Source organism: Phoxinus phoxinus, assembly GCF_949152265.1.
Source record: "Phoxinus phoxinus genome assembly, chromosome: 25".
NCBI lineage: Eukaryota > Metazoa > Chordata > Actinopteri > Cypriniformes > Leuciscidae > Phoxinus > Phoxinus phoxinus.
In genome coordinates, this window is record NC_136900.1 from 23,852,753 (window position 1) to 23,879,177 (window position 26,425).

The 26,425-nt window shown below is 39.5% G+C and overlaps 1 protein-coding gene across 9 annotated transcripts in view; it reads right to left on the reverse strand.

Moving 5' to 3' along the window:
• Positions 1–26,425, reverse strand: part of brsk2a (BR serine/threonine kinase 2a) — a 221,701-nt gene that overhangs the window by 64,441 nt on the left and 130,835 nt on the right. For all 9 annotated transcript variants that reach the window (XM_079604647.1, XM_079604644.1, XM_079604642.1 and 6 more), the window contains exons 3-4: positions 20,883–20,968; positions 10,575–10,715 (exon numbers count right to left, since the gene is read on the reverse strand). In XM_079604647.1, the coding sequence (XP_079460773.1) occupies positions 10,575–10,715; positions 20,883–20,968 (227 nt within the window). The remainder of the gene's footprint in view (positions 1–10,574; positions 10,716–20,882; positions 20,969–26,425) is intronic.

Below are 26,425 nucleotides of genomic sequence, written 5' to 3' on the forward strand. Positions count from 1 at the left end.
TTTAATTCTATTGTAATATTTAATTGACTTCTTCATCGTCTTTCTTGTTCTGAATCAGATCCGAAGTAACTTCATCGGATACTTTTCTACTCTTACTCAAGAAATGTTTAACATTGTGACTTTTACTACAACAGGTTTGGGTTACTCTGAGGTCCAGAGAATATTGCAGGTGAAGATTTAACTTTACGGGCTTATGAGTCACAGATAAAAATGTGAATTACTTTGAATCTATGTACAGTAATAGATATAAAAACATGTTAAAACAACAATATTCTCTTCAAATGTTGTTTCAAATAGCCTAAAGTTGTCTGAAAAAAATAATAATTTATATTAGAATATGCATTGCAGTGTGACAAATGTATGCGATTACAGTTTTTTTTATGATTTTCTTTTATTTATTTATTTTGTCATAACCATTTGTTATTTGTAGTGTTTGTTTGTTACTTGATGGAAATTTAAAGTGACAGTGACACATAAAAAATAAAAATAAAAACACATTTATGAACCTGAATCTCACATGGGCTAATAAAACTGAATATAAAAAGATTTACACCTCAACGATGTTCATGGGACAAATTGCAGAGGTGAGGTTTATTACCCGCCGCACCGGTAACATCAGTAGCGGCTCTTTAAAGTCTCTTCCTGACACATTAACGTGACCCAGACGCCGGTATCTCTCCTGAACAGAAGCGGTTTGTTGATATGATCAGCGATATATTTTCCTAATCGAACAGCTGTGAGGTTAATTTCCACCCCTCTGGTCTAGAGGTTAATGGAGAGACGTGGGAAAGCGAACTGCGTGTTCGTTTGGCTGTGGTAATAAAACATCCCGTGATGGTTTTGATAGTATGGTGTTGGTTTTGGCCACTGAGGGCGCAGAGGCACCAAATGTTTCCCCAGTCTGCTGTGAGATCTTAAATTGCATATTTATTTGGCCCAGTGATGGTTTAAAAATGTTACGCACACGTTGCTGTGTTGTTTGGTGATAGAGATCTGCATTTAAATGTTGCTTAATATGTTTTTTTTTATGGTGGCCGTCAAAACGGCAGTTCTGGCTGAAGTATTCCTTCCTATAAAAACCTAATAAACTGTCTCTGTTTAGCATCTGCATGCTTAGAGATCACTGGTGGTGTGTCTGCTCAACATGTTGTGTTTTGGTGTTTAACATCAATTAAGAAACATCAATTATTAGTTTGAGCTTAACTGGTAATTTCCCCGAACCCACCCAATCCTGCTCCCGACCGCTTTTCAATAACAAGATTAAGTGAGTGAGTGAGTGAGTAAGTGAGTGAGTGATGGAGTGAGTGAGTGAGTGAGTGAGTGAGTGAGTGAGTGAGTGAGTGAGTGAGTGATGGAGTGAGTGAGTGATGGAGTGATGGAGTGATGGAGTGAGTGAGTGATGGAGTGAGTGAGTGAGTGAGTGAGTGAGTGATGGAGTGAGTGAGTGAGTGAGTGAGTGAGTGATGGAGTGAGTGAGTGATGGAGTGAGTGAGTGAGTGATGGAGTGAGTGAGTGAGTGATGGAGTGAGTGAGTGATGGAGTGAGTGAGTGATGGAGTGAGTGAGTGATGGAGTGAGTGAGTGAGTGAGTGATGGAGTGAGTGAGTGAGTGAGTGAGTGAGTGAGTGAGTGATGGAGTGAGTGAGTGAGTGAGTGATGGAGTGAGTGAGTGATGGAGTGAGTGAGTGAGTGAGTGAGTGAGTGAGTGAGTGATGGAGTGAGTGAGTGAGTGAGTGAGTGAGTGAGTGAGTGATGGAGTGAGTGAGTGATGGAGTGATGGAGTGAGAGTGATGGAGTGAGAGTGATGGAGTGATGGAGTGAGTGAGTGATGGAGTGAGTGAGTGAGTGAGTGATGGAGTGAGTGAGTGAGTGAGTGAGTGAGTGAGTGAGTGATGGAGTGAGTGAGTGAGTGAGTGATGGAGTGAGTGAGTGATGGAGTGAGTGAGTGAGTGAGTGAGTGAGTGAGTGAGTGAGTGAGTGAGTGAGTGAGTGATGGAGTGAGTGAGTGATGGAGTGAGTGAGTGATGGAGTGAGTGATGGAGTGATGGAGTGAGTGAGTGATGGAGTGATAGAGTGAGAGTGATGGAGTGAGTGAGTGATGGAGTGAGTGAGTGAGTGGAGTGAGTGAGTGAGTGATGGAGTGATGGAGTGAGTGAGTGATGGAGTGAGTGAGAGTGATGGAGTGAGTGAGTGAGTGAGTGAGTGAGTGATGGAGTGAGTGAGTGAGTGAGTGATGGAGTGAGTGAGTGAGGGAGTGAGTGAGTGAGTGATGGAGTGAGTGAGTGATGGAGTGAGTGAGTGAGTGAGTGAGTGAGTGAGTGAGTGAGTGAGTGAGTGAGTGAGTGAGTGAGTGAGTGAGTGAGTGAGTGAGTGAGTGATGGAGTGAGTGAGTGATGGAGTGAGTGAGTGATGGAGTGAGTGAGTGAGTGAGTGAGTGAGTGAGTGAGTGATGGAGTGAGTGAGTGATGGAGTGAGTGAGTGATGGAGTGAGTGAGTGAGTGAGTGAGTGAGTGATGGAGTGAGTGAGTGATGGAGTGAGTGAGTGAGTGAGTGAGTGAGTGAGTGAGTGAGTGAGTGAGTGATGGAGTGATTGAGTGATGGAGTGAGTGAGTGAGGGAGTGAGTGAGTGAGTGATGGAGTGAGTGAGTGATGGAGTGAGTGAGTGAGTGAGTGAGTGAGTGAGTGATGGAGTGAGTGAGTGATGGAGTGAGTGAGTGAGGGAGTGAGTGAGTGATGGAGTGAGTGAGTGATGGAGTGAGTGAGTGAGTGAGTGAGTGAGTGAGTGAGTGAGTGAGTGAGTGAGTGAGTGTGTGAGTGTGTGAGTGAGTGAGTGAGTGATGGAGTGAGTGATGGAGTGAGTGATGGAGTGAGTGATGGAGTGAGTGAGTGAGTGAGTGAGTGAGTGAGTGAGTGAGTGAGTGAGTGAGTGAGTGAGTGTGTGAGTGTGTGAGTGAGTGAGTGAGTGATGGAGTGAGTGAGTGTGTGAGTGAGTGAGTGAGTGAGTGAGTGAGTGAGTGAGTGAGTGAGTGTGTGAGTGAGTGAGTGAGTGAGTGAGTGTGTGTGTGAGTGAGTGAGTGAGTGAGTGAGTGAGTGAGTGAGTGAGTGAGTGATGGAGTGATTGAGTGATGGAGTGAGTGAGTGAGTGAGTGAGTGAGTGAGTGAGTGAGTGAGTGAGTGAGTGAGTGAGTGAGTGAGTGAGTGAGTGTGTGAGTGTGTGAGTGTGTGAGTGAGTGATGGAGTGAGTGAGTGTGTGAGTGAGTGAGTGAGTGAGTGAGTGAGTGAGTGAGTGTGTGAGTGAGTGAGTGAGTGAGTGAGTGAGTGTGTGAGTGAGTGAGTGAGTGAGTGAGTGAGTGAGTGAGTGAGTGAGTGAGTGAGTGAGTGAGTGATGGAGTGAGTGATGGAGTGAGTGATGGAGTGAGTGAGTGAGTGAGTGAGTGAGTGAGTGAGTGAGTGAGTGAGTGAGTGAGTGTGTGTGTGAGTGAGTGAGTGAGTGAGTGAGTGAGTGAGTGAGTGAGTGAGTGAGTGAGTGAGTGATGGAGTGAGTGATGGAGTGAGTGATGGAGTGAGTGGATGAAAGAGTGAGTGAGAGATATATATGAAATAAATAAATATCTTAAATGAATTTATAAATAAATAAATTATATGAAATAAATGAATGTTTTAAATGAATTGATGAATAAAATGAATGAATGAATGAAAAAATATTTTTCTTAATAATGAATGATTTCCTAAATCCATTTCTGATGAATGAATAAATGGAAGAATTCATTCATAAACTAATAAATAAATAACATACGTGAACATATATTTTAAATGAATTGATGAATAAATAAGTTTATAAAATGAATGAACACGTTTAATAAATAAATAAAGTCTAACAAGAAAAGGTATCATTGGCATCAGAGATGATTCTGTACCAAAACTCCAGTTGTAGCATTTTTTGCTTTAATTTCCACCATATTTAAAAGGCTCAATTAGCACTCGAACAAGCTTTACATTATTGTAATGTAAAGAGCAGCGGGCGGCACATGTGATAGTACATTAGCAATCTTACTCGCATGCTGTTCACAGCGGTCTAATTATGAGGGAGTTTAATTACAAAACATGTATGTCTACAGATTAAGTATTGCTTTGGATTTTCTGCATGCTGGATATCTGATGTTGGCCAATTTACTTTCTTAATGCACATTCCTATTATTGTGCACAATTTATCACCCCATATTGTCGTCATGAAAACTAAATGCAACTTGTTCCATCCAGTGGCATACCACACAATTTGACAGGCTTCATGTTAGGGCTGTAAACGATTAATCAAATCCAAAATAAAAGTTTGTGTTTACATAATATATGTTTGTGTATTGTGTATAACTATTTTGTATATATAAATACACACACATGCATGTATATATTTAAGAAAAATGTGTTATTTATATATAAAATAGTTCTATTTTTTTATAAAATAATTCATATAAATATATATATGCCGTATATAAATGCAAATATTTCCCAAATATATACATGCATGTGTGTGTATTTATATACACAAAATAATTATACACAATACACACACATATATTATGTAAACACAAACTTTTATTTTGGATTTGATTAATCGCGATTAATCGTTTACAGCCCTAGTTCATGTGACATTATGCATTTGTATCAAGTGTGAAATCGTGAAATATACGTTTTAACCAACAGGTGCCAATGATGTAATCATCAACAGTTAACTGCAAACAAATGGGAATGCCTATTTTCATGATCCAATCAATTCCCAATGGATAAAATCAAATCCAGTACTATTTTTTTCCCTGTTTGACTCAAAAATACATGTTTTTTGCTTCGCGTTTTGACAGCAATACAAAAGTGATCATATTTTTACATCAAAAGCCAAACATGATGATTATCACCTACTACTGTACCAGTGACTGTTTTCCACACAAAACGTTCGGCTCCCTGAATTGACAACTTGGGATATGACAGTGGGATCCAGCACAGTGGTAACCTCATTACAAAAGCCAAGATCTCATCCAAACCGTTCTCTAGTCGCACATAAAAACCTTATAACACAGTAGTGCACTCCGAGTCAAATAAAGAAGCACAGAAAGTGCATTTGTGCTGATTTCTTAAATGATCTCCTTGACTCTTATTACCGCCGCCGAGGGGTTGACGGGGGTGCTACTGTACTGATCTTTATATTTGCCTGTTATTTCTGGAGCAGGTGGGTGTCAAGTGAGTCAATATAGTCTTGGAAATATCAGTAAAAATGGGTTGGGAGAGTTATTCCTTTCAGCGAGACAGCTGGGTGTATCTATGTACGCTCTTGTCTGACAGGCGTTGTCATACACAGACTCTATTAGTAGCTATATTTGGAACAATATTCATGTCTAGAAGCCCCAGAAAGATGATCCCGTAGGTGGACAGAAAGATGTGGAATGATCATTTGGCCTTCAGCTATTAAAACGTCTAAAGAACAACGCTCATGATTCAAATAGCCAAGTCAGTCTGTCCATCACAATAAAATATATATACATATAAACACGTGGATGCTCAACAGAATAACATGAGCTCTGTTCGAAAACTGTAACCTTATTAAGTGAGTGATTTGGAAGGCAGCAACTTTACAGACCACGTAATAGTGATCACCACACCAGCGATTTCAAACCGTGTCTTCGGTTCACTGCAGTTACAAAGAGAAAATACTCAGCAATGGTGTTGATGCACATGGTTTGTCTTAAAGCAACACCACATAGACATATAAACAACATTAAAAGCTTGATTTTCACCACAGGGGACTTTAAATGAAATAAGCTTTTCTCTTGACTTGTCAGTCATCTTGATTTTTTTAGTTTTATACAAAGTTTGCCACACTTCCAACCCAGGCTCAATGTAAAAAAATGTGGCTGTAGTGAGCGACATTTCAGCAAAATATTATTACGCCGCCTTCTTGCAAGTTTCGTGACACTTTCAAAGTAAGATTTATAATGGCGCTAAAAGCTTATTCACTTTTATTTGAAACAAATTAGCGTGAATCTGGGAATGTTTAATTACGTTGGTTGCTGTACATAGCACAACACTTCGGAACTGATAGTGTTATCAAAAAGTGAGTTTAAGTGTGTCTCATACACAAGCGCTCCACATCACAAGTGCGCCGCTGTAACAGGTGAGCTACCGGGCAAGTTTATTGTCGGAAAAGCCATAAATATGGAGCTGGTTATGTGACGCAAATGTCCAAATGTATTGGTTTATGTTTAATGTATTGTATGTATGTTTTGGAGTTTTGCATAAAACCGGCACGTTTTTCCAAACTGCTTATGCTGCACAATTCATATTTGCATCACCTTAAAGTATCAGTTAACCCAAAAAGGTGAAAATGGAGATGCAAATCATAGTAATTATGCATAATATGTTGAATTAGCATAATAAATGCACATACATAAGTATAATTATGCAGTCTACCTTTTAAAACAGCTGTCATACAACTAGTATGATGCCTTAAAAAGCTGTCTAAGCAGGTTTTGGAATTGATATGCAAGTTATATGTGTAGGTAAAGAGAAAAGACAGAGAAAAGACAGACAACGGACAAGCAAAAAAAAGACAAAAAGCTTGCCAGACAAATCGGAAGAGCGGGACGAATACTGAAATTGGAAAGGACGGCAGTGGAAAAAGAGAATATTGGGTAGGTAATTCTCTCATCATCCCCTGCTGACTGTCCCAGCATGAGATCGGAGGGAACAGGCGTCTCTCAGTCACATATGAAGTAAGCAAACAGCCGGGGAAGTGTGACAGTATGGCAGGGACATTTCTCATCCCTGGTGTAGCATACTGCCCCTACTGCTGCTCTGCGTGAGGCCTGCGGCTCTGAGAGACGATGCACGGCTAGAGACAGCAAGACACGGAGTCCGTTGGGCTCAGGAGACACACTAAGGGCGATTTCACACCTGAAAGTCCTGTACTATACTGTCCTATACTGTTATTATTACGGCATTACTACCTGCAGCACCAACTATACGCGAGGCTAGTTCAAATTTGCCAAATGAACGTCCTCGTTGTGTAAACATTTTATTGTCGCTGACAGGAAAGGAGGAGAAGAGTGCAAGCAATCCTGCGGGAACCACCGGACCTTCCTGTAAATGGTCCGAGAGTCAGAACCATACAGAAAATGCGTTCACACTAGAAACTAACCAAAGCTTTGTTCAGTTTGATCCGGACCGAGACTACCCCTTTTCATCGGACCAAATTTCATCTGTTTGGTCCGGACCGTGGTATCGGGGGAGGTTTCACACATGTAATTTTGATTCGGATCAAACTGAAAAGTCAGAAAATCCAGACCAAACAAGGTAGGTGTGAAAGGGCCCTAAGGTCCAGTTTACACCTGGTATCAAGTCTTTTGTGGCTGTTTGAACACATTCAACCTCATGAGCATTTACACTATGAAAGCAATCCGGTCAAATGTGTTTTCGACTACCTCTGGAAGTAGTTGAAAGTAGACAAGCCCAAAACATTTTAGACCCCCGTTTACACCTGTATTTAACGCCGTCCAACTTGTGATCCAATTGACCAAAACGCATCTTAATACCAAGTGTAAACAGAGAGGTTTATTACAGATCTTGGAGATTACTCTATCATTTAACCTAAGACTTTATCCTTTAAGATTACACGATATTGCCCAAAGTATTGGGACACCCCTCCAAATCATTGAATTGAGGAGTTCTAATCACTTCCAAATGCACATAGGCATACAGACGCTTCTACAAACATCTGTGAAAGAATGGTGAAATTTTCTCACTACTAAATATTCCACGGTCAACTGTTAGTGGTATTATAACAAAGTGGAAGCAATTGGGAACAACAGCAACTCAGCCATGAAGTAGTAGGCCACGTTCTCAGAGTGGGGTCAGCGCATGCTGAGGCACACAGTGTGTAGAAGTCGCCAACTCTGCAGAGTCAATAGCTACAGACCTCCAAACTCCATGTGGCCTTCAGATTAGCTCATGAACAGTGTGTAGAGCTTCATGGAGTGGGTTTCCATGGCCGAGCAGCTTCAGCCAAGCCCTACATCACCAAGTGCAATGCAAAGCGTCGGATGCTGTGGTGTAAAGCCACCGCCACTGGACTCTAGAGCAGAGGAGACGTGTTCTCTGGAGTGACCAATCACACTTCTCTGTCTGGCAATCCGATGGACGAGTCTGGGTTTGGCGGGTGCCAGGAGAACGGGACTTGCCTGACTGCATTGTGCCGAGTGTAAAGTTTGCTGGAGGGGGATTGTGGTGTGGGGTTGTTTTTCAGGGGTGGGTCTTTGCCCCTTAGTTCCAGTGAGAGGAACTCTTAATGCTTCAGCATACCAAGACATTTTGGACAATTTCATGCTCCTAACTGGGAACAGTTTGGGGATGTTCCTGTTCCAACATGACTGCGCACCAGTGCACAAAGCAAGGTCCATAAAGACATGGATGAGTGAGTTTGGTGTGGAGGAATTGACTGGCCATCACAGAGTCCTGACCTCAACCCGATAGAACAGCTTTAGGATGAATTAGAGCGGAGACTGCGAGCCAGGCCTTCTCGTCCAACTCTAAATTAAACCCTATGGATTAAGAATGTGATGTCATTAAAGTTAATGTAAATGCAAAGGCAGACCTTTTGGCAATATTGTGTATCATTCAACACCATGGTACAAGAAAGCCGTAATCATTTAGTTCCATAGTGTATCAAAGTAGCATGTTATTACCATCTGATAGCATCCCTGAACCGCAGTATTTTGTTGTGAGGGAATTCTTTCATCTTGTCCGTATGTGGATGTGCACAAATGCAAATGTGTATGTGTGTGGTGTAAAAGACCCACACTGATTACCCATAATACCTCCCTTTTATCTCTAAATACATCAGCTTGATAACACTCTTACGCGTTAAATGAGAGGATTTGCTCGTTTATCCATCAGTCGTTTTTTTCTTCTCTCAGTGTTTCAGAGGTACAGCTCAAAGTAAAGATGTTGCCTTCAAGTCACCGCTGTCAGAATGATCATACGTTGAGATGAGAGCACATGAACGGCACCATAACCATTGGAAAACGCATCTGTGGCACTGCCAGAAGTTTTGCCACAGGGGTTTCCTGGAATGCTATGTTTTTGTAAAGTCAAAATCATGCCAGAACCGAATTGGTACTGATGATAATTAAGTTGTAAATGTGACTGTTTGCAAAACAATTTAGTTTGAGATATTTTATGTACTGTTGATGAAGAATAGTAATAAAACTTAGCAATAAAACCTGACATTTCTTCCCTAATGGCTATCTTTGATCTTCATTCTGCATTTTATCTCATTAGCACTAAAATGTCCTTATAGCAGTAGATGGAAAAACAGAGAAAGCCATACATATAGTCGTCCAACATGTTCAGTTCAATTTGGCCAAAATGATATAAATTTATCGTAAGTGGGAACTTCATAGAGGCACTAAAAAGCAGCATAAGTGCATTAATCACCATTTCATAGTATTTGTCCAAGGTTTCCTTCAGTACAACAAGGTATTTGCAAAACAAAAGGCCCGATTGAAACTGATGATGTGGTTCAAAAGTCAATATCTGCTAATGATGTTTGTAAAAGAACATGATCATTATACATCGTTGGTTAAGCCCTCACCTTTTCCCATTTTCATAACCCGACTTTTATGCTTCAGTGAACCAAACAGGACCAATTATCAAAAACAAACGAAATTACCAGCTTACAGAAATAACAGCTTCAGATATTCCATCAAATGAAACATGTCAGCAAATTTGGTTACGCTGCGGTTTTATTGTGATGACAAACTGTAATCAATTGGATAAAGAGTTCCAGGTTTAAAAAGTGCAAAAGCCACTGATGTGTGAAAAACTATCAAGAAGCTTCTCTTCCCTTCTTCTTTTGAGTCATAAAACACCATTTTGTCTTCAATTGATGTGGTTATTCTTTTCAGCACAAAAAAAAAAAAAAAACATAGAATGGGTCATTCAATCACCATTTGGACATGCAATATGAAATTAAAAATGGGAATATCACATGATGGTAAATCCTCCCTCAGACCATCCAATCCTTTTTTTTAAAAAGCAGTTTGAGGGCTCTGATCATAAATCAAAAAGAGAAACTATGAGAGGCGACGTGCCTCGCCTCGGATGGCTTTTGAGGGAAAAAAAGAGCTTGAGTCTGATATCTTGATATGGTTATAATCGAAAGCCCCGGGGTATGAATATGAATTTAATGAGCACAAGAAGGGAAGAGTTTGCGCGAGCTCGCCGGTCGCCTCAAATCTATTAAGTGTGAAAAAGGTGAGAAAGACTAGACTGGACTGGCTTTTAGGAAGCATTGCTAAAGCTTTGTGTTTTGGATACGCTTTTATTTTGAGTTTTTGATGTGCTTTGGAGCATTTAAACACTAACAAGGTTCAATTACACAGCTTGTTTGTGTGTAAATGCATTTGGGATTGAGGTTGGACACCAAATGCTCTAAAAACAAACAAAAAATGCTTTCAATTATTATCAACACAGCTATAATAATTTCCATTAAACAGACCGACATGTTCAGGAATGGCTGGTCACACTCACCATATTGAGTGACTGTGGCAGAAGTCCAGAGCTGAGATGATCTGTCTGAAGAACTTTCGAGCTTCTTTGGGTGTTAATCTGCCCTTCTTTACCAGATAGTCAAACAGCTCTCCGCCTGACACATGCTCTAAAACCAAATATCTGCGAACAGAAACAAAAGACAGAAATAGCATTATTGTAACACCTTTTAATGAAACAGGAGGTTTGGCCGGGACATGTCAAAGAGCCTGTGTAACTTATGAACCTTTAGAGTCCCCCTGCAGTTCATAATTCTATACCTTAAAACTCATCTTTGATAATCCAAATGACTTTTTTTTTTTATCCTGTGAAAACAATTTCTTCATGCCTTAAAATAACTTGAATGTAACTCTAAACCCTTCCTTCATTTAGTATACGCGGTTCTATGTATATGTAAATTAGTCCCCGCCCCCTGTCAATCACACCAGCTCAGAATAACCGATCCACAATGGCAAGTTATACAGGGTTGTCTAGAAGTTGATGAATTAAAATTAGGGCTGTCAATAAAAAAATGTAAGCGCGTTTATTCGCAAACGTTTGATCGATTAATCGCGATTAATCACATACTTATCATGAAATTAGGCATACATCATTTATCTTGTTTAATGTCATATATGTTTGAACCAGAAACTGATTCAGAAAAAGAAGAGAAAGAGCGAATTATACAGGGTCGTCTACAAATTGATGTATTAGAATTAGGGCTGTCAATATATATGTAAAAACATTATCGCGATTATTCGCACCCCTTTGATCTATTAATCGTGATTAATCACATACTTATCGTAACATTTTAAATACATAAAATGTCTTGTTTAATGCATTTATTTTGTCATAATTTGCTATATCTCTTAAAGTGAAGGGTGACTCTCACAAAACTGCAAGGTTTTTTCACGGTAGATTTAGTTATTTCCAAAAAAGGACACTTGGAGACTCCAAAAGGAGGACGCCTAATAACCACATGATAATAGGAGTCCATATAATTAATGAATTGATGCACACCAAAGCAGACACAAGCGAAGAAACGTTATCCTCAGTCCATACAGCGCTGGGATGTTTTGAGGTTCTGTTCGATCTGTATTTCACTGAGCGATGCATGCGCTCTTCAGAAACAATCACAGAATATGACAGAGCTCGTGTTTAAAACCTAAACAGACGCTGGAATTAATAATTCACTGAAAACTGGCTGCGAGTCACTGTTCTCTCTACCTGCTCTAATGTAATAAGCCTTTTCTTTACATTAATGCCATTTATTTAATGCATTCGCTTACTGGATAATTGGAAAGTTAAGCGGTAAAATGATCTGATCGCAAACTCTGTCTGCTATGGAAGCTTGTTTCTGCCACAGAATAAAAACTAAAAAAGGTAATTGCGACCTTTTATCTCACAATTCAGACTTTTTTTCTCACAATTGCGAGTTTACATCTTGCAATTCTGACTTTTTATCTCAACATTTCGTTATATAAAGTTGCAATTGCAGTCAAACAGCTAATGACGTGTTGCTAATCTCAGACTTTTTGTTTGTGTTGGGAACGGCTGTTTGAAACTGTGTTTTTTGAGACTCATAATTACATCATGTTGTGTGCAAGATGAGTCATCAATATTTTAGGTCCATTTTCAAATGTAAACAGTTCAGTTTGTAAACATTTAGGAGAACACTAGCTTATAAAGTCGACAACATCAAAGCTAACAGACGTGGATTTAGATTTAATGTCTTGAGTCTATAATGAAACCTCATTAAAAGAACTGTTTTCTTTAAGACACTTTTCAAAGGTTGAAGTCTCAAAGAGAATAGACAATTTCATCTCCACGTTTGGGGGATATTCATTTAAAGGGGTGGTAAAATATGATTTCACTTTTCTAACTGTAGTTAGTGTGTAATGTTGCTGTTTGATCATAAACAACATCTGCAAAGTTACAACGCTCAAAGTTCAAAGCAAAGGGAGATATTTGCTTTTTAAAAAAGGACTACAACAAACGGCTGGTAGAGACTACACGATATTCCCTTTCGGGGTTAGTGACATCAGCAACCCTAACATTTACATAAGCCCCGCCCCCGGGACACGCAGTCCATGTTGAGAAGAGGAAGAGTTGCTGTAGTCGAGCACATTTGTGAGTCAGCTCAAACTTTAGCATCCATCTTTTCACATGCAATAGAAAGTCACTCTGTGTGCATCTCACAACAGTTCCTATACGAGCGATGTATAGATTATCATGACAGAATATGCTAATCGAAGATAGTTAACTCCACATCAGCAACATAAATGTATCAACTAACCATTCAGAGACGTCCTGTTGCTTCTACATGTTGTCTCTTCTTCTTGAGTCTCTCCATCTTTGTCTGACTCCGGTTTAACATAAAAGGCAGAACAGTTTCTGTCATTTTAGTGTGTGTACGTGAGGTAATCGCAGCTGCTAACACACACAAGCTCTTGAAACCCCGCCCTCTGCAGCAGCTCATTTGCATTTAAAGGGCCAGGCACAAAACGTTTTTGCAAACCCTCAAAAAGTGACAACTTTAACATGCTATATAAAAATATCTGTGGGGTATTTTGAGCTAAAACTTCACACACACACTCTGGGGACATCAGAGACTTATTTTACATCTTGTGAAAATGGCATTTTACCAGCAAACAGAGTCGAGAGTGATTCTCTTTGGTTGCAGGTTGCACACGGCAGAGAAATCCGTGGCTGACAGCTTCCATTCTACATTGTCCAAGTGTGTAAACCAAAAGTGCGCGATGGAAGATGAGTGTGAAGATAAAAGGGATACCAAGAAAGTAAACACGATAAAAATTTCAGTGGGTTTTAGTTTTGTTAAGTCTCCTTGACGATAACATGCTGTTATGGTTTGAAATTAGGCTGTTTTTGAAAGATTGTCAGGAAAAGTTTGGAGGAATATAGAGCCTGAACGAACTGAAACTGCCTTCAAATACACTCACACTAAAGTCAAAAATAAATAAAAAAGCGAGTCAGTGTCATAAAAAATTCATGATTAAACAACATTTATGAATGTGTGAGTTTCTCTTCCAAGCCAAGCGAGTGGTGTGTGTCGGTGGAAGATGCCGGCAACTTGGTGTCATTGCCAAATTGTTAAATTACATTAGATTAACCTCCACTCAATTCTTTCTTTCTTTTTTAACTAAACTAAATGTCAAGCCATTAAAATCATCGCTCTGTTCACATCTCAACACCCTAGCAACCACCCACAAGTGGTTGTGGAGAGAGATGGCGCCTGTGTTTTGGTCGGCTTGCCGTCAGCTCCTACCTGCCCGTATGTTATTGTGTCTGTTTGTGTTCCTCCTGTTGTCTCTCTGGCATTACGCCGATGCCCTAAGGACTTATGATCGATCTATTCTGTTACACATCCAACATTCTTTAGAGCTACAGTCCGTTGGGCGTCTCGGCCCTTACTACAGATGCCATCCGACGTTCATTAACTCTCCCGCGGACTGCGTTCGCCAGCTCTCCTGCTGCATTTGTCACCGCAAGAAGCGGCGCAGGAAGCGAGGAAATCGCGGCGGTGTTCGAGTGCGGATCAGGGGATTTGTGAACGTCTCCCGTACGCAACCATCACTTCGCCGGCCCTACATCCCCTTTGCAAGAAGCGGAGGCCTTTACCTGGCTCGTCGATCATGGGACTTGAGATATTCCTGTCATCTCTCCATTTTTCCAGCTCAGTCAATGACGCCTGATTGCCCTGCAGCTCCACCAAGACTGCGCGTCCGAAGCGGCGGTGTGAACTTCCGGAACATTCGCCCATTACAACGCTCTCAACTTCCACAGCACTTGGATTACCTTGCTGCTAAGGTGGCGCTACTGAACTGCAGGTCTGTGTCAAACAAAACCTTTATTTTAAACGACTTTTTTATTCAGCGAGACCTGGACATGTTGTTTTTAACGGAGACATGGATTGGTTCCGGCGCTGGTGAGTCATCTGTCTTTGGTGAACTTTGCCCCACAAACTGTTCATTCATAAGCACTCCGAGGAGTTCAGGAAGAGGAGGTGGAGTGGCTTTGATTTTTAAAAATCGAATTAAGGTACAAACACTTTCTGCTGGGAGCTTTTCCTCCTTTGAAGTACAATGCGTAAAAATTGAATCTGCTGCCTCACCATTGATATGCGCACTTGTTTACAGGCCCCCCAAACCAAATAATAATTTTATAAAAGAATTCTCAGATTTTCTGTCGCATTATGCATCTTCGTATGACCGTTTGTTGATTTTGGGTGATTTTAATATTCATGTATGTTGCCCAGGTAAACCCTTGGTTAGTGAGTTCTGCCATGTAATGGAGTCCTTTGGCCTCCTTCAGCACATAAATCAGGCGACCCATGTGCATGGGCACACACTTGATTTGATTTTATCCCATGGGTTTTCCATTGATAACATAAGCATTGAGAAGGCATTTATCTCTGACCATGTGCCTATTTTGTTTAATGTTAAATTATTTAACCCACTGTATACAGCCAGAACTTCCGGTCACTACTCTCGTCATATTAACCCTTTTACTGCAAATAAGTTTTCTGAACGTTTCCTGGGAAATGATATCACTGCCTCTATTACCAACCATGACCACCTCTTGAGCCCTGATGAGCTAATATCCTCCTTTAACACATCTTGTTCAGCTATACTTGAAACTGTGGCACCTCTTAAATTCAGACGCCCTAATTTTAAATCTCAACAGTGGCTTGATGATTCCACTCGTCATCTCAGGCAGGTTTGTCGAAGAGCTGAGCGTAAGTGGAAAAAGGATCACCTCTCAGTCTCTCTAGAAATATTCAGAAATTCCATGGTTAATTTCCAAGCTGCAGCTAAAAAAGCCAGGACTAAGTACTTCTCTGACATTATAAGCAAACATTCCCATCGCCCTAGAATTTTATTTAATACCATAAATTCAATTCTTAACCCTGAAGTCTCCTCAGAGGTTGAGGCATCCACCAATACCTGTGAAGAGTTCTTGAAGTTTTTCACTGAGAAAATTCACCACATCAGAACACAATTTATTCCTGTTGTATCTGAAGCACCATTACATGTCCCCATTACTACAGCAACTTTTGACCATTTTCAAGCAGTTTCCCACACTGAACTGTGGGACATTGTAAAGCATATGAAACCATCAACAGCCCCACATGATCCTATCCCTTCACAGATTATTAAAGATGCTTTTGCTGCTATTGGTCCCTCCATTCAATTTATTCTTAACTCCTGCCTTGCCACCGGCACCGTTCCTTCATGTTTCAAGCATGCGGTTGTCCAGCCTATGCTAAAGAAACATAATCTGGATGTAAAATGTCATACAAATTTCCGGCCTATCTCTAAACTGCCATTTATTTCTAAAATTTTGGAGAAGGTGGTTTTAACTCAGCTGCTTCCATACCTTAACTCGACAGAGATTCTAGAGCCATTTCAATCTGGGTTCACAGCCCATCACAGTACTGAGACAGCCCTGTTAAAGGTGACAAATGACTTGTTGCTCACTCTTGACTCAGGTGATAATGCCATTTTGGTCCTGTTAGATCTTAGTGCTGCATTCGACACTGTAGACCACGGTATATTACTAGAACGTCTCGAACAATGGGTTGGCATTAAGGGTATAGCTCTTAACTTATTTCACTCTTACCTCCACCAAAGATCTTTTTCTGTATCTATAGGCCAGTATTCTTCATCTTCTGCACCTGCGTCTTATGGTGTCCCTCAGGGATCCATTCTGGGTCCAGTACTTTTCTGTCTTTACATGCTCCCTCTAGGTAATATCATCCGAAAATTCAATATTTCATTCCATTTCTATGCAGATGACTCCCAACTGTACATCCCACTCAAATCTGACAAATCCATGCAGCAACTTCTAGACTGTTTGAAAGAAATTAAAATCTGGATGGCTAACAATTTCCTACAGTTAAATGACAACAAAACTGAGGTTATTGTTTTTGGCCCTTCAAAGTCAAAAAACTCGATCCCTGTCAACTTTGGCTCCCTTGCCCCCTATGTTAAATCACATGCACGTAACCTGGGTGTGATTTTAGACTCCCATCTTAACCTGCACAAACAAATATCATCTGTTGTAAAGGCTAGCTTTTATCAATTAAGAATAATTTCCAAACTTAAGTCTGTCTTGTCATACAATGATCTGGAAAAAGTCATCCATGCGTTTATAACCTCCCGCCTAGATTATTGTAACTCTCTTTACTTTGGTCTCCCTCTAACACTGGTCGCACGGCTTCAGATGGTCCAAAATGCAGCGGCTAGGCTGCTCACGAATACAAAAAAACGTGAACACATTACACCTGTTCTAGCCTCCTTGCACTGGCTTCCAATCCAATCTAGGATACAATTTAAAATACTGTTGATGGTTTTTAAAGCTCTTCACGCTCTGGCCCCCAGCTACATAGCTGGTATTATTCATCCACATGTAGCCCCCAGGTCCCTTAGATCCTCTAGCCAAGGTCTCCTTCATGTTCCTCGGTCCCGGCTTAAGCAAAAAGGTGACAGAGCCTTTTCTGTTGCTGGCCCTCAGCTGTGGAACCAACTGCCACCTGAGATTAGAAATGCCCCATCAATCACAATTTTTAAAACTAAGCTCAAAACTCACCTGTTTACATTGGCCTTCCCTGTGTTTTAACTGTCTTACCTTGCTATGTCTGTAAGTAATTGTTTTCCTCTTGATTTTAGCTTAAATTACTGATTGAAAGTGTAATTACTTATTGTATTTGTATTTTTTTTTTTTTTTTTTTTACTTTTATTATTCAGTGGCTATTGCGCTATGTACAGCACTTTGGTCAGCGCGAGCTGTGTTTAAATGTGCTATAAAAATAAATTTTACTTACTTACTTACTTATCTCTGTCATTGAGATTGTTTTATACAAAAGCTCAATGTACAAGTTAATGCTAAGAAACTTACATTTAGACAGAATATATTTAGACATAAATATATTGCCATTTATTTTGACCTATTTGCTCCATTAGCCAAAACCGGTCGAAATAAAGTTGCAACAATTAACTGCAGCATCTCCGAGCGCGTCTCATCTCTGAATGAATCAGTGTAAAAAAAAAAAAACTTCACTTGGAGGTAATAATTTCTCATAGTAACACAGCTTGTTTTAAATTAGAATCTATAAATACTATAAAAGTGTGAGAATTAAACTGCACAAGTCAATGAAAGTGCACGATCCTGACAAACCCATTAGCGCGACTGCACATTACGAGCTGCTGATAGCAGATGTGTCACACAAGATAAGTGAATGGCTGTCAGCTTAAAGTTTGTTCTGCTGTTTTTGTTGTGCTTAGCTTTGATAATGCTATATATTTCAGAGATATTTAAATCAGTACATATAATCCTATTAAAAACACAATGATGGTATTGTGCAAACTGCTCACACGTAGTATAGGGTCACTTTGGAAATCTGTCATTGAAAGTCTCATTTAAATCTGAAAACAAACAAACTTGTAGGATTTTTATTAATTAAAACAAATTTTATGGAAAAATTGCTTCATCTCCTATAATGTCCTTTTCACAAGATGTAAAATAAGTCTTTGATGTACCCTGTGTGTGTGTCTGTGTGTGTGTGTGTGTGTGTGTGTGTGTGTGTGTGTGTGTGTGTGTGTGTGTGTGTGTGTGTGTGTGTGTTTTTAGCTCAAAATACCCCACAGCTATTTTTATATAGCATGTTAAATTTGTTACTATTTGAGGGTGAGCAAAAACGCACCGTTCTGTTCCTTTAAATGCAAATGAGCTGCTGCTCTCAGCACAGAGGGCGGAGCTTCAACTGATTGTTTCCTTTTACCTCACACACACACACACACACGCACATGCACTGAAAATTTCAAAACCTTTTAGCCTTTTATGTTCAAACCGGAGTCAGAAAGATGGAGAGACTCAAGAAGAAGTGACAACATGTAGAAGAACAGGACATTTCTGAATGGTAAGTTGGTGAATTTATGTAGCTTATGTGCAGTTATCTTCTAGTCATTGATTAGCATATTCTGTCTCGATAAACTATAAATCGCGTTCCCGGGGGCGGAGTTTATAAACATTTTAGGGTTGGTGATGTCACTAACCTGAGAGGAATTCATTTCAATTCAATTCAAACCCATTAATTTCGTCCATTTGTTAAATAAGAGACGATCTAGCGCTGAAATGTGTTTTTTAAATCAAGTGATCAAAGTGCTCGTTGCCGCTGCGATCAGTGGCGCGGATACAGTGTTTTCTCTTGTGGCTCACACACACCACACTGTCTTCACTCGGACACGCGCTTCAATCCGTTGCGGAGACTCTCTATTCGTTCTGGTGAAATCCCAAAATATAATGCACACAAAGTGTCCCTGCTTGATATACAACCACTGATGAGCATTATCGGTTCTGATGAGAAAAAAAAAAAAAAGTGAATGCGGATTAGAATCCAGAACCTCTGACACGCTTGACGAAAGTTCAAGTTCAGCTGCCAGTGAGTACCAGTTCAAGAACCGTTTAAAAAATACAGAGTAGGTACTGGTATCGGATAAAACCCAACCCTAACCAGGATACACTGAGGGAAAACGTCAAGCCGGTGGAGGGAGTGTGAGGCTCTGGAGAATGCTCTGCTGGGAAATTCGGCCATTCATGTTGACGACAATTTGACACGTTCCACCTTCCTAAACATTGTTAAAACCAGGTCCACCCCTTCATGACAATAGTGTTTCCTGGTGGAAGTGTCTCTTTCAGAAGGATAAAGTAAGCAAGCAAGTAATCTTTATTTCTATAGCACTTTTCACAGACAAAAGGGTCACTCACAAAGTGCTTCACAGAGTTAAAATATACACATAACAGATATACACATAACATACAAATATACATATACTGTACATATCTGTACACAAAACATACAAAACCATATTGCTAGTTAAATGCTTGTCTAAAAAGATGTGTCTTAAGGAGTTTTTTAAAAGTTTCCACAGAGTCCAAAGCTCTCAAAGCTAATGGAAGAGAGTTCCGGAGCCTCGGAGCCACCACACAGAAAGCTCGATCACCTCTTGTTTTAAAACGTGTTCTAGGAACAGTTAAAAGGTCTTGGCCAGTAGATCTCAAAGAGTGACCAGAAGAGTATACATGCAGTATCTCCTGGATATAAGAGGGAGAAAAGAGGTTCAGTTTTATATAAAACTGAACTCTAAAACTAATTGGAAGCCAATGTAGAGCCCTAAGTATAGGTGTAATATGTGATCTCCTGTTGGTCTTATTCAAAAGTCTTGCAGCTGCATTCTGTACCACTTGCAATTTGTCCATGGAGGAACCCTGACACACTGCACACGTTGTTCAGGAACGGTTTGAGGAACATGATGAAGAGTTCAAGGTGTTGCCCTGGCCTCCAAATTCCCCAGATCTCAATCCGACTGAGACGTGCTGGACCAACAAGTTCAATCCACAAGTTCAACCTCCAGGACTTGAAGGATCTGCGGCTGAAGTCTTGGTGCCAGAAACCACAGGACACCTTCAGGTCTCGTAGAGTCCATGCCTCGGGGGTCGGCGCTGTTTTGGCAGCACTCAGAGGACTAACATATTAGGAAGGTGATCATAATGTTTTGGCTCTTAAAAATCACAGTATCACCATGATGCCAAGAAATGTAAAATATTAAACGCATGCAGCGCTTCAAAACCAGAGAAAATATAAACGAGTGATGAGGTAAACAGCAATCATTTTCATAAAGATTTGTTGATGCCAAAAAATGCTAAGTGAATTATCATGGTGTTTACATGAAGGATGAGTCGTGGCCCCATTAGCGGCTCTCAAACCGCCGTGACTAACAGGCTGCTTCACACTTTCATCATTAGGAGTGTTTTAGCACCAGCCGAATCCCTCTCTTATAAAACCTTTCAGGATCAAACGCATTTACACACGACGCATTTCTGCCAAACTTTCAGGATACACCACCAAACTCCATTTGATTTTTGCTAAACACTCACATTTTGGGTTTGCAATCCTAGTCATATTTCGTCTTCATTAAATAATTAAGAATAAACAAATATAATAAGTATAAATGTTCTAAGTCTAAACTGTGTCCATTTGATAACTATGGTTCCACCATGGTACATGTTCAAAAAAATGGTTATCGCTAGCATCTTAAGATGTACTGTATGAGAAAATAATTTATAATTTACATATAGCCTAAGATTATGAAACATAATTGTATTTATTATTATTATATTTTATTTAATAATTATTAGCCAGTTTTAATGTCTATTTAAGATCTTAAATACTACAAATCAATACAAATAAGCAAAGCAACATTTTACTTTCATCAAAATTCTTATACTTACAAATATTTCTTATTTTCGTAGACGTCGTGCAACTTTAATACATGCGGGTGTTCTATTAGCTTCAAGATGGCGATCTCTCGCTCCACCTGTGGAGAAGTAAAGAGACAAGAAACATATTGAACTCACAACAAAAAACAACAATAATAATTAATCACATTAATGTGCATTCTAACGTATCACAACTTAGCATGGGAAACATAAATAATTGAATGGTTCAGATTCCTCCTAACAATTCCAGTTGCTTAATGGTTCCATTTATGATTCTTTTAGTACTTGTAAAGATTAAATGTTTCCAGATCTGACATGAATGATAATTCAATTTAAAACAATTCTTGCAAAAGGTGTGTTTACACAGGCTTTTATTAGGATAATGACAGTTTTAAATGAGCAGTAAATTATTTGAGAAACGCTGTTGAAAATTTAAATCAGCTCCTAAACAAACAATTTTGTTAATATTTGATAGATGTCTGTTCTGTGTGTGTGTGTGTGTTGAAAAAAAATAGTGTGTCTGTACTAGAGGATGGATACCCAACCCGAGCCCGACGGTACCAGACGGGCCGGGCCGGGTTCGGACAGATATTTAGAAATGATTATACGCTCATCTGTTGTACATTTCCGAATGCCTTCCTACAGTTGCTTAATAAAAGCGGGCTTTCCACACAAACAAACGTACGTGTCATTAGTATGAGAATTTAACTGTGTCGGGCTCGGACAAAAATATCTTAATGCCTGTCGGACTCTGGTCGGGTTCGGACAGAAAAATACGGCCCGATCCGCATTCTAGTCTGTACATAGTCCTGACTGTTTAAATAGGACAAAAAAAAACGAATTTGATCGGACCGATCCACCGATCACTTTTTTAGCCAATCAGCAGTAGGGGGCGTGTCCACTCGTGATGGGGGAGGAGAGAGAGTGAGCAAGCGGGGCATTTGTAGAAAGACTGTAAAAAGAGAGATGACAGAGATATTACCAAAGAGGAAATGGTCAGAGGAATATAATTGGACAAAGAAGTGTTACGATCAGACAAGAGATTTAGGACCTGCGTGAATATTGGAGAACCTTTCCAGCGCTGGAGAGACGTCAGAGAGAGGGAAGACTTAATAAACGAATGCGAGTAACACGCGAGTAACATTGGTTTTTGCTACGTTTCATAGAACCCAGATACGCTATTGTTGTTGATGCAGATAATTAATCCATACTTGCACAGCTAGTCTGACACGACAGCTGTTAGTTTGGGGACGAGCAATCAAGGGGGAGGGGTGTGTGTGTCTGGGTGTCGATTTCAAAATTCAACAGTGTTTCTCAGAAATTGCTTACTGTACCTTTAACTAGAGAAAACAACAATCCTAAACTGACAAAAAGTGTGGTAGCATGTTTATTATTTTATAAATTACTACAAACAAAATTAATGAGTGAATTCATTATTTAACTACACATTGTCATATAAATTTACACGACAATGCCGTTTATTGGGGTGTGAAAACACAATCTTTTGAAAACGGGTTTCAAAGTCCAAGTTTTTGAAAACAATACCATTATCATCTCCGTCTAAACTGCAAAACGCACATTTGTGAAAACCGTGATATCTTGTGCATGTGTATTTGTGTTTAGTCTATAGGCATGCGTGAGTACTTGACAACCAAAACAATAAAGTGTCATCACCAAATACAGGCTTGGCAGCAGAATACAGTACGTTTTTAGTCATTTTAGTGGGTCTGTACAGTATGAACGGGGATCGAAACTTTAAAAAATGCAGAGAAAAAGCTTTTCCGTTTTGAGTACATCATTGAGTAAACGTACCATAATTCACTAAAAGAAATGACTCAGGGTCTGAGACTGATCTGGTAATGCTGTATTTTTTTTATTAATTAAAAATAACCAGCTCATAAGCCTAATTTATTCGAAAATGGGAAAATGGTGTTTTTGATTCACTACTCCATGTTTGAACCCATACAGCAGTATTTGGGAGCAGTCGAATTGCAACTTATCTTCCATCCGGCTGCTGAGCTCTGAGAGGTTTTTATCAAATGTAAAAGGATCACAGATCAGCAAAACCCCATGTCAGGAAGAGCACACCTTTGCAGAATTCTTCAGGAATAGCGCACAGCACAAGTTTGAAAAGCCAAGCATACTTGTCAGTCTATTGTACAGATGCTTCTTTAATTTGATTCCCACATGCACAAGATAAACATGGTTTCTCAATGAATCAAGCGTAAGATGACTTAGAAAGCTATAGTCTATGTGAAAGATCTCTCTGACCTGACAGGGAACCAAAATCGCAAGCACTTCGTAAAAAAGTCAGAGACTGAACCTAAGATTGTGCAAGTTGTAAGCAAGAGAATCGTCCTTGATTTACATCACTGTCTTCTGGAATATTCCTAGCATGCACACCTGCCACTGCAGATCAGAGCAGAGGATGGGGACGTGGAGCATATTTCCTGAACCCACCCGACCCTGATCCCGGATCTCAAAACCCCCGTACTTACGCTCACCCAAACACACCACACTACAGTAAAGAGCACTCAGGTGACACTAATGGTCTCTAATGCTTTGAAATCAAACTTCAAGCTTTAGTTGTAACTCTGTAACTTGACTTTGACCCCATTTGCCATTGACTTTTCAAAGCACGGCCAATGATTTACCCCCAAAAATTGCATGATGTATCACGAGACAACATTGTTCACAAAAACAAAACAAAGTCATTGAGAGAAAACATTAAAAAAATCTGTCCGTTTTTTTCTGAAGGTTATAAAAAGTCCCTTCATAGTGTCGATTCCACAAAATGTACTCATTTTTTTTTATTTCAAATCCTGAAAAACTGAAAATGTTTTTTTAAGCATGTGATTCTCTTTGTACACAGTCTTCCATTGACTTTTCACGTTTAAACGCACCAAATTTAAACAACATCATTCAATTCATTACTTCTATATAGATATAGTTCCTTAAGCAAGTGGCAAAGCATTTAAACATATACTGTATGTTAAAATCACAAACATTTTAAATTAAAACTTACAATTGACAAAAACAGAAAACTCTCATGCCTTTTCTTTTGAAATTAAATCTCTATACAAGAAATGCGTCATAAAGAACTTTATGTTTTTCCAAACTCCATGAAGAGATGAGTGCCATCCATTATGTCGCCTTTGATCTAAATGTGAGGTAAGGTGAAGTTTTATTTGCTTTACCCGGGACAAAAAGCCATGTTTTGACTGAAACAGTAGAGTTTCAATTATAAGCATTTATGGTGTGTGAACCTGGAGTAAGGTTAAATTCCTAGCTAATACATTATGTATCCTAAACTGCACAGTTAAAGCTACACTGTGTAGGATTTTCTCCCATCTAGCGGTGAAATTGTATATGACTACCAACTGAATATTACTTTCTAGCCCCTCCCATTCCGAGGGCGTTTTAACTCCTACGGTGGCCGTATTATTTCAAATCTGCCGGCAGTCGCAAGTAATCTCCCGCTCGCATTCGTCACGGCGCCACTGAGTGTAAAAACGTGAAAGGCGAAGCTTGAATTTCCAGGTATGTCCCTCTTTGGCTAATGTATTTTCAAGATGGAGGCACAACATGGCTTCCGCCATTCGAGCAGCTCACCCGTATGTATTATAAATGGCAGATTCTACGCTTACGAGAATACTTGATTAGTTGGTGGAAGTAATTACACATTAATGAGCACATATCATTTTGAAAGAACAAAGTGTTTTTTGTTAAGAATCAACTTAGAAAATTACACAGTGTAGCTTTAAATCATAGTTTTACTGTTTTTGACTTTTGCCAAATTTAAATGTGACTGGAAAAGTATAATGCAAATCTAATGAAGGTGAATTGCAGTAAAACGCATGTGTAGTTTATTTAAAGTCCCCCTGTGGTGAAAATCAAGTTTTTAATGTTTTTTTCAATGTTTTAAATGTATATGTCTATATGGCGTTTTAATGCTTTAAGACAAATTATGTGTAAGTTCATAAGTCAACAGCATTGTTGAGTATTTTATCCTTAAAACTGCAGTAAACCAAAGACAGTCTCAAAAACACGGTTTGAAATCGCTGGTGTTTCTGACGTCACACAATACCTTGTTGTAACGTGTGATCAGATCAACGTGTGATCGTCAACCAGTGGATCTCTGAGTGAGTGGAGGCGGGGCTCATTTGCATATTCATAGAACCGCATATACTAAATTAGGCAAGGGTGTAGTGTTACATTCAAGCTATTTAAAACGTATATTCAAAAAAAAAAATGAATGTGTCATTTTGATGATCAAAGATGAGTTTTAAGGGATAAAATGATTGACTACAGGGGGACTTTAACATTAATGTGAACAAAGTACAAAATAAACAAAGACCTGACTTGACTTGAAAGTTGACTACCAAACTCACCAACAGAGGTTACATTAACAACATCAAAACTAGACGGAGAAAAATGCGAACATGAGGACTATTTATACAGAGAGACAAATGACTAACAAGGAACACCAGAGAACAATCAAACAATGAACCAATGAGAACACAGGACACATGACTAGAGCATGACACATAGACAATGGAAGCAAATGGCAAACAGAAAGCATGACAGTGAGAATTAGTTCCCCAAAAAAGCAGAACAATCCTCACTCTTCCCTTCAGAAAAGCACTTAAACCCAGGTTGCTCCATGTGGGGATTGTGCCAGTAATAATTCTGAAATACTGTTGTATGCTGACAAAGTGTGGAAGTCATGGAAACACATTCGGCCTTGCTATGTGTGGCATAAAAATGAATTGTTCACCAAAGTGCAAATAGCCCACCTTGTTGGCAGAGGCTTTTTACATGAACTCTGCCCACCCACTGTCGGATTGAGCCAGACAAAATGACACAAGAAAAGCCTCTGCTAACAGGAGCAGTGTTCTACACATCTAACCATTCAACACTTTATTCCCAAAATTAGAGGCTCTTTATTTCCCCTTTTCAAATATTTTCTTAATTACACTTAGTGTAAATTTAGCATCTATCTCTATTTGCATCTAGGGTAAATAAAACCTGTCTCTAAGAAAATACTGCTAATTCCACTTGTAAATAACATTTAACGCTAGTTGCATTTAAAGTCGGCATGAAATCAAAATTGACCCTATTTACTTTGTTAGCGGATATTACTAGTCTTGTGGTGAACAATTAATCCGTGCAAGTTAATACACAGAAAAAAATAGTTTGCCGTGGTTATCTTTAATCAAAGTCTGAAAAGTTACTTCCGGTCTGGAGAGGGTCTTTTTCTGATGATGTAGGCTTGACGGCTTGGGTTGGTTAATCGCTTAACTCCTCCCCTCAAACCGTTACTCTGCTATAGGCAAAAAATTAAAGTGTCTGAAATAACGCCACAAAACACATAGTAAATATGTGTTCACAATACTTTTGAGTGATGGATGTTGTCGCCTAGAGTTTTCCCTTCAAAATGATCTGAAAATCATCCTGCCTAGTCATTCACATAAAACAATACATTGATTTACATTTTGTAAAACACTTTTTGTTTGGGAAGGAAATATGCGCAATAGGCGTGGACGATCCAACAC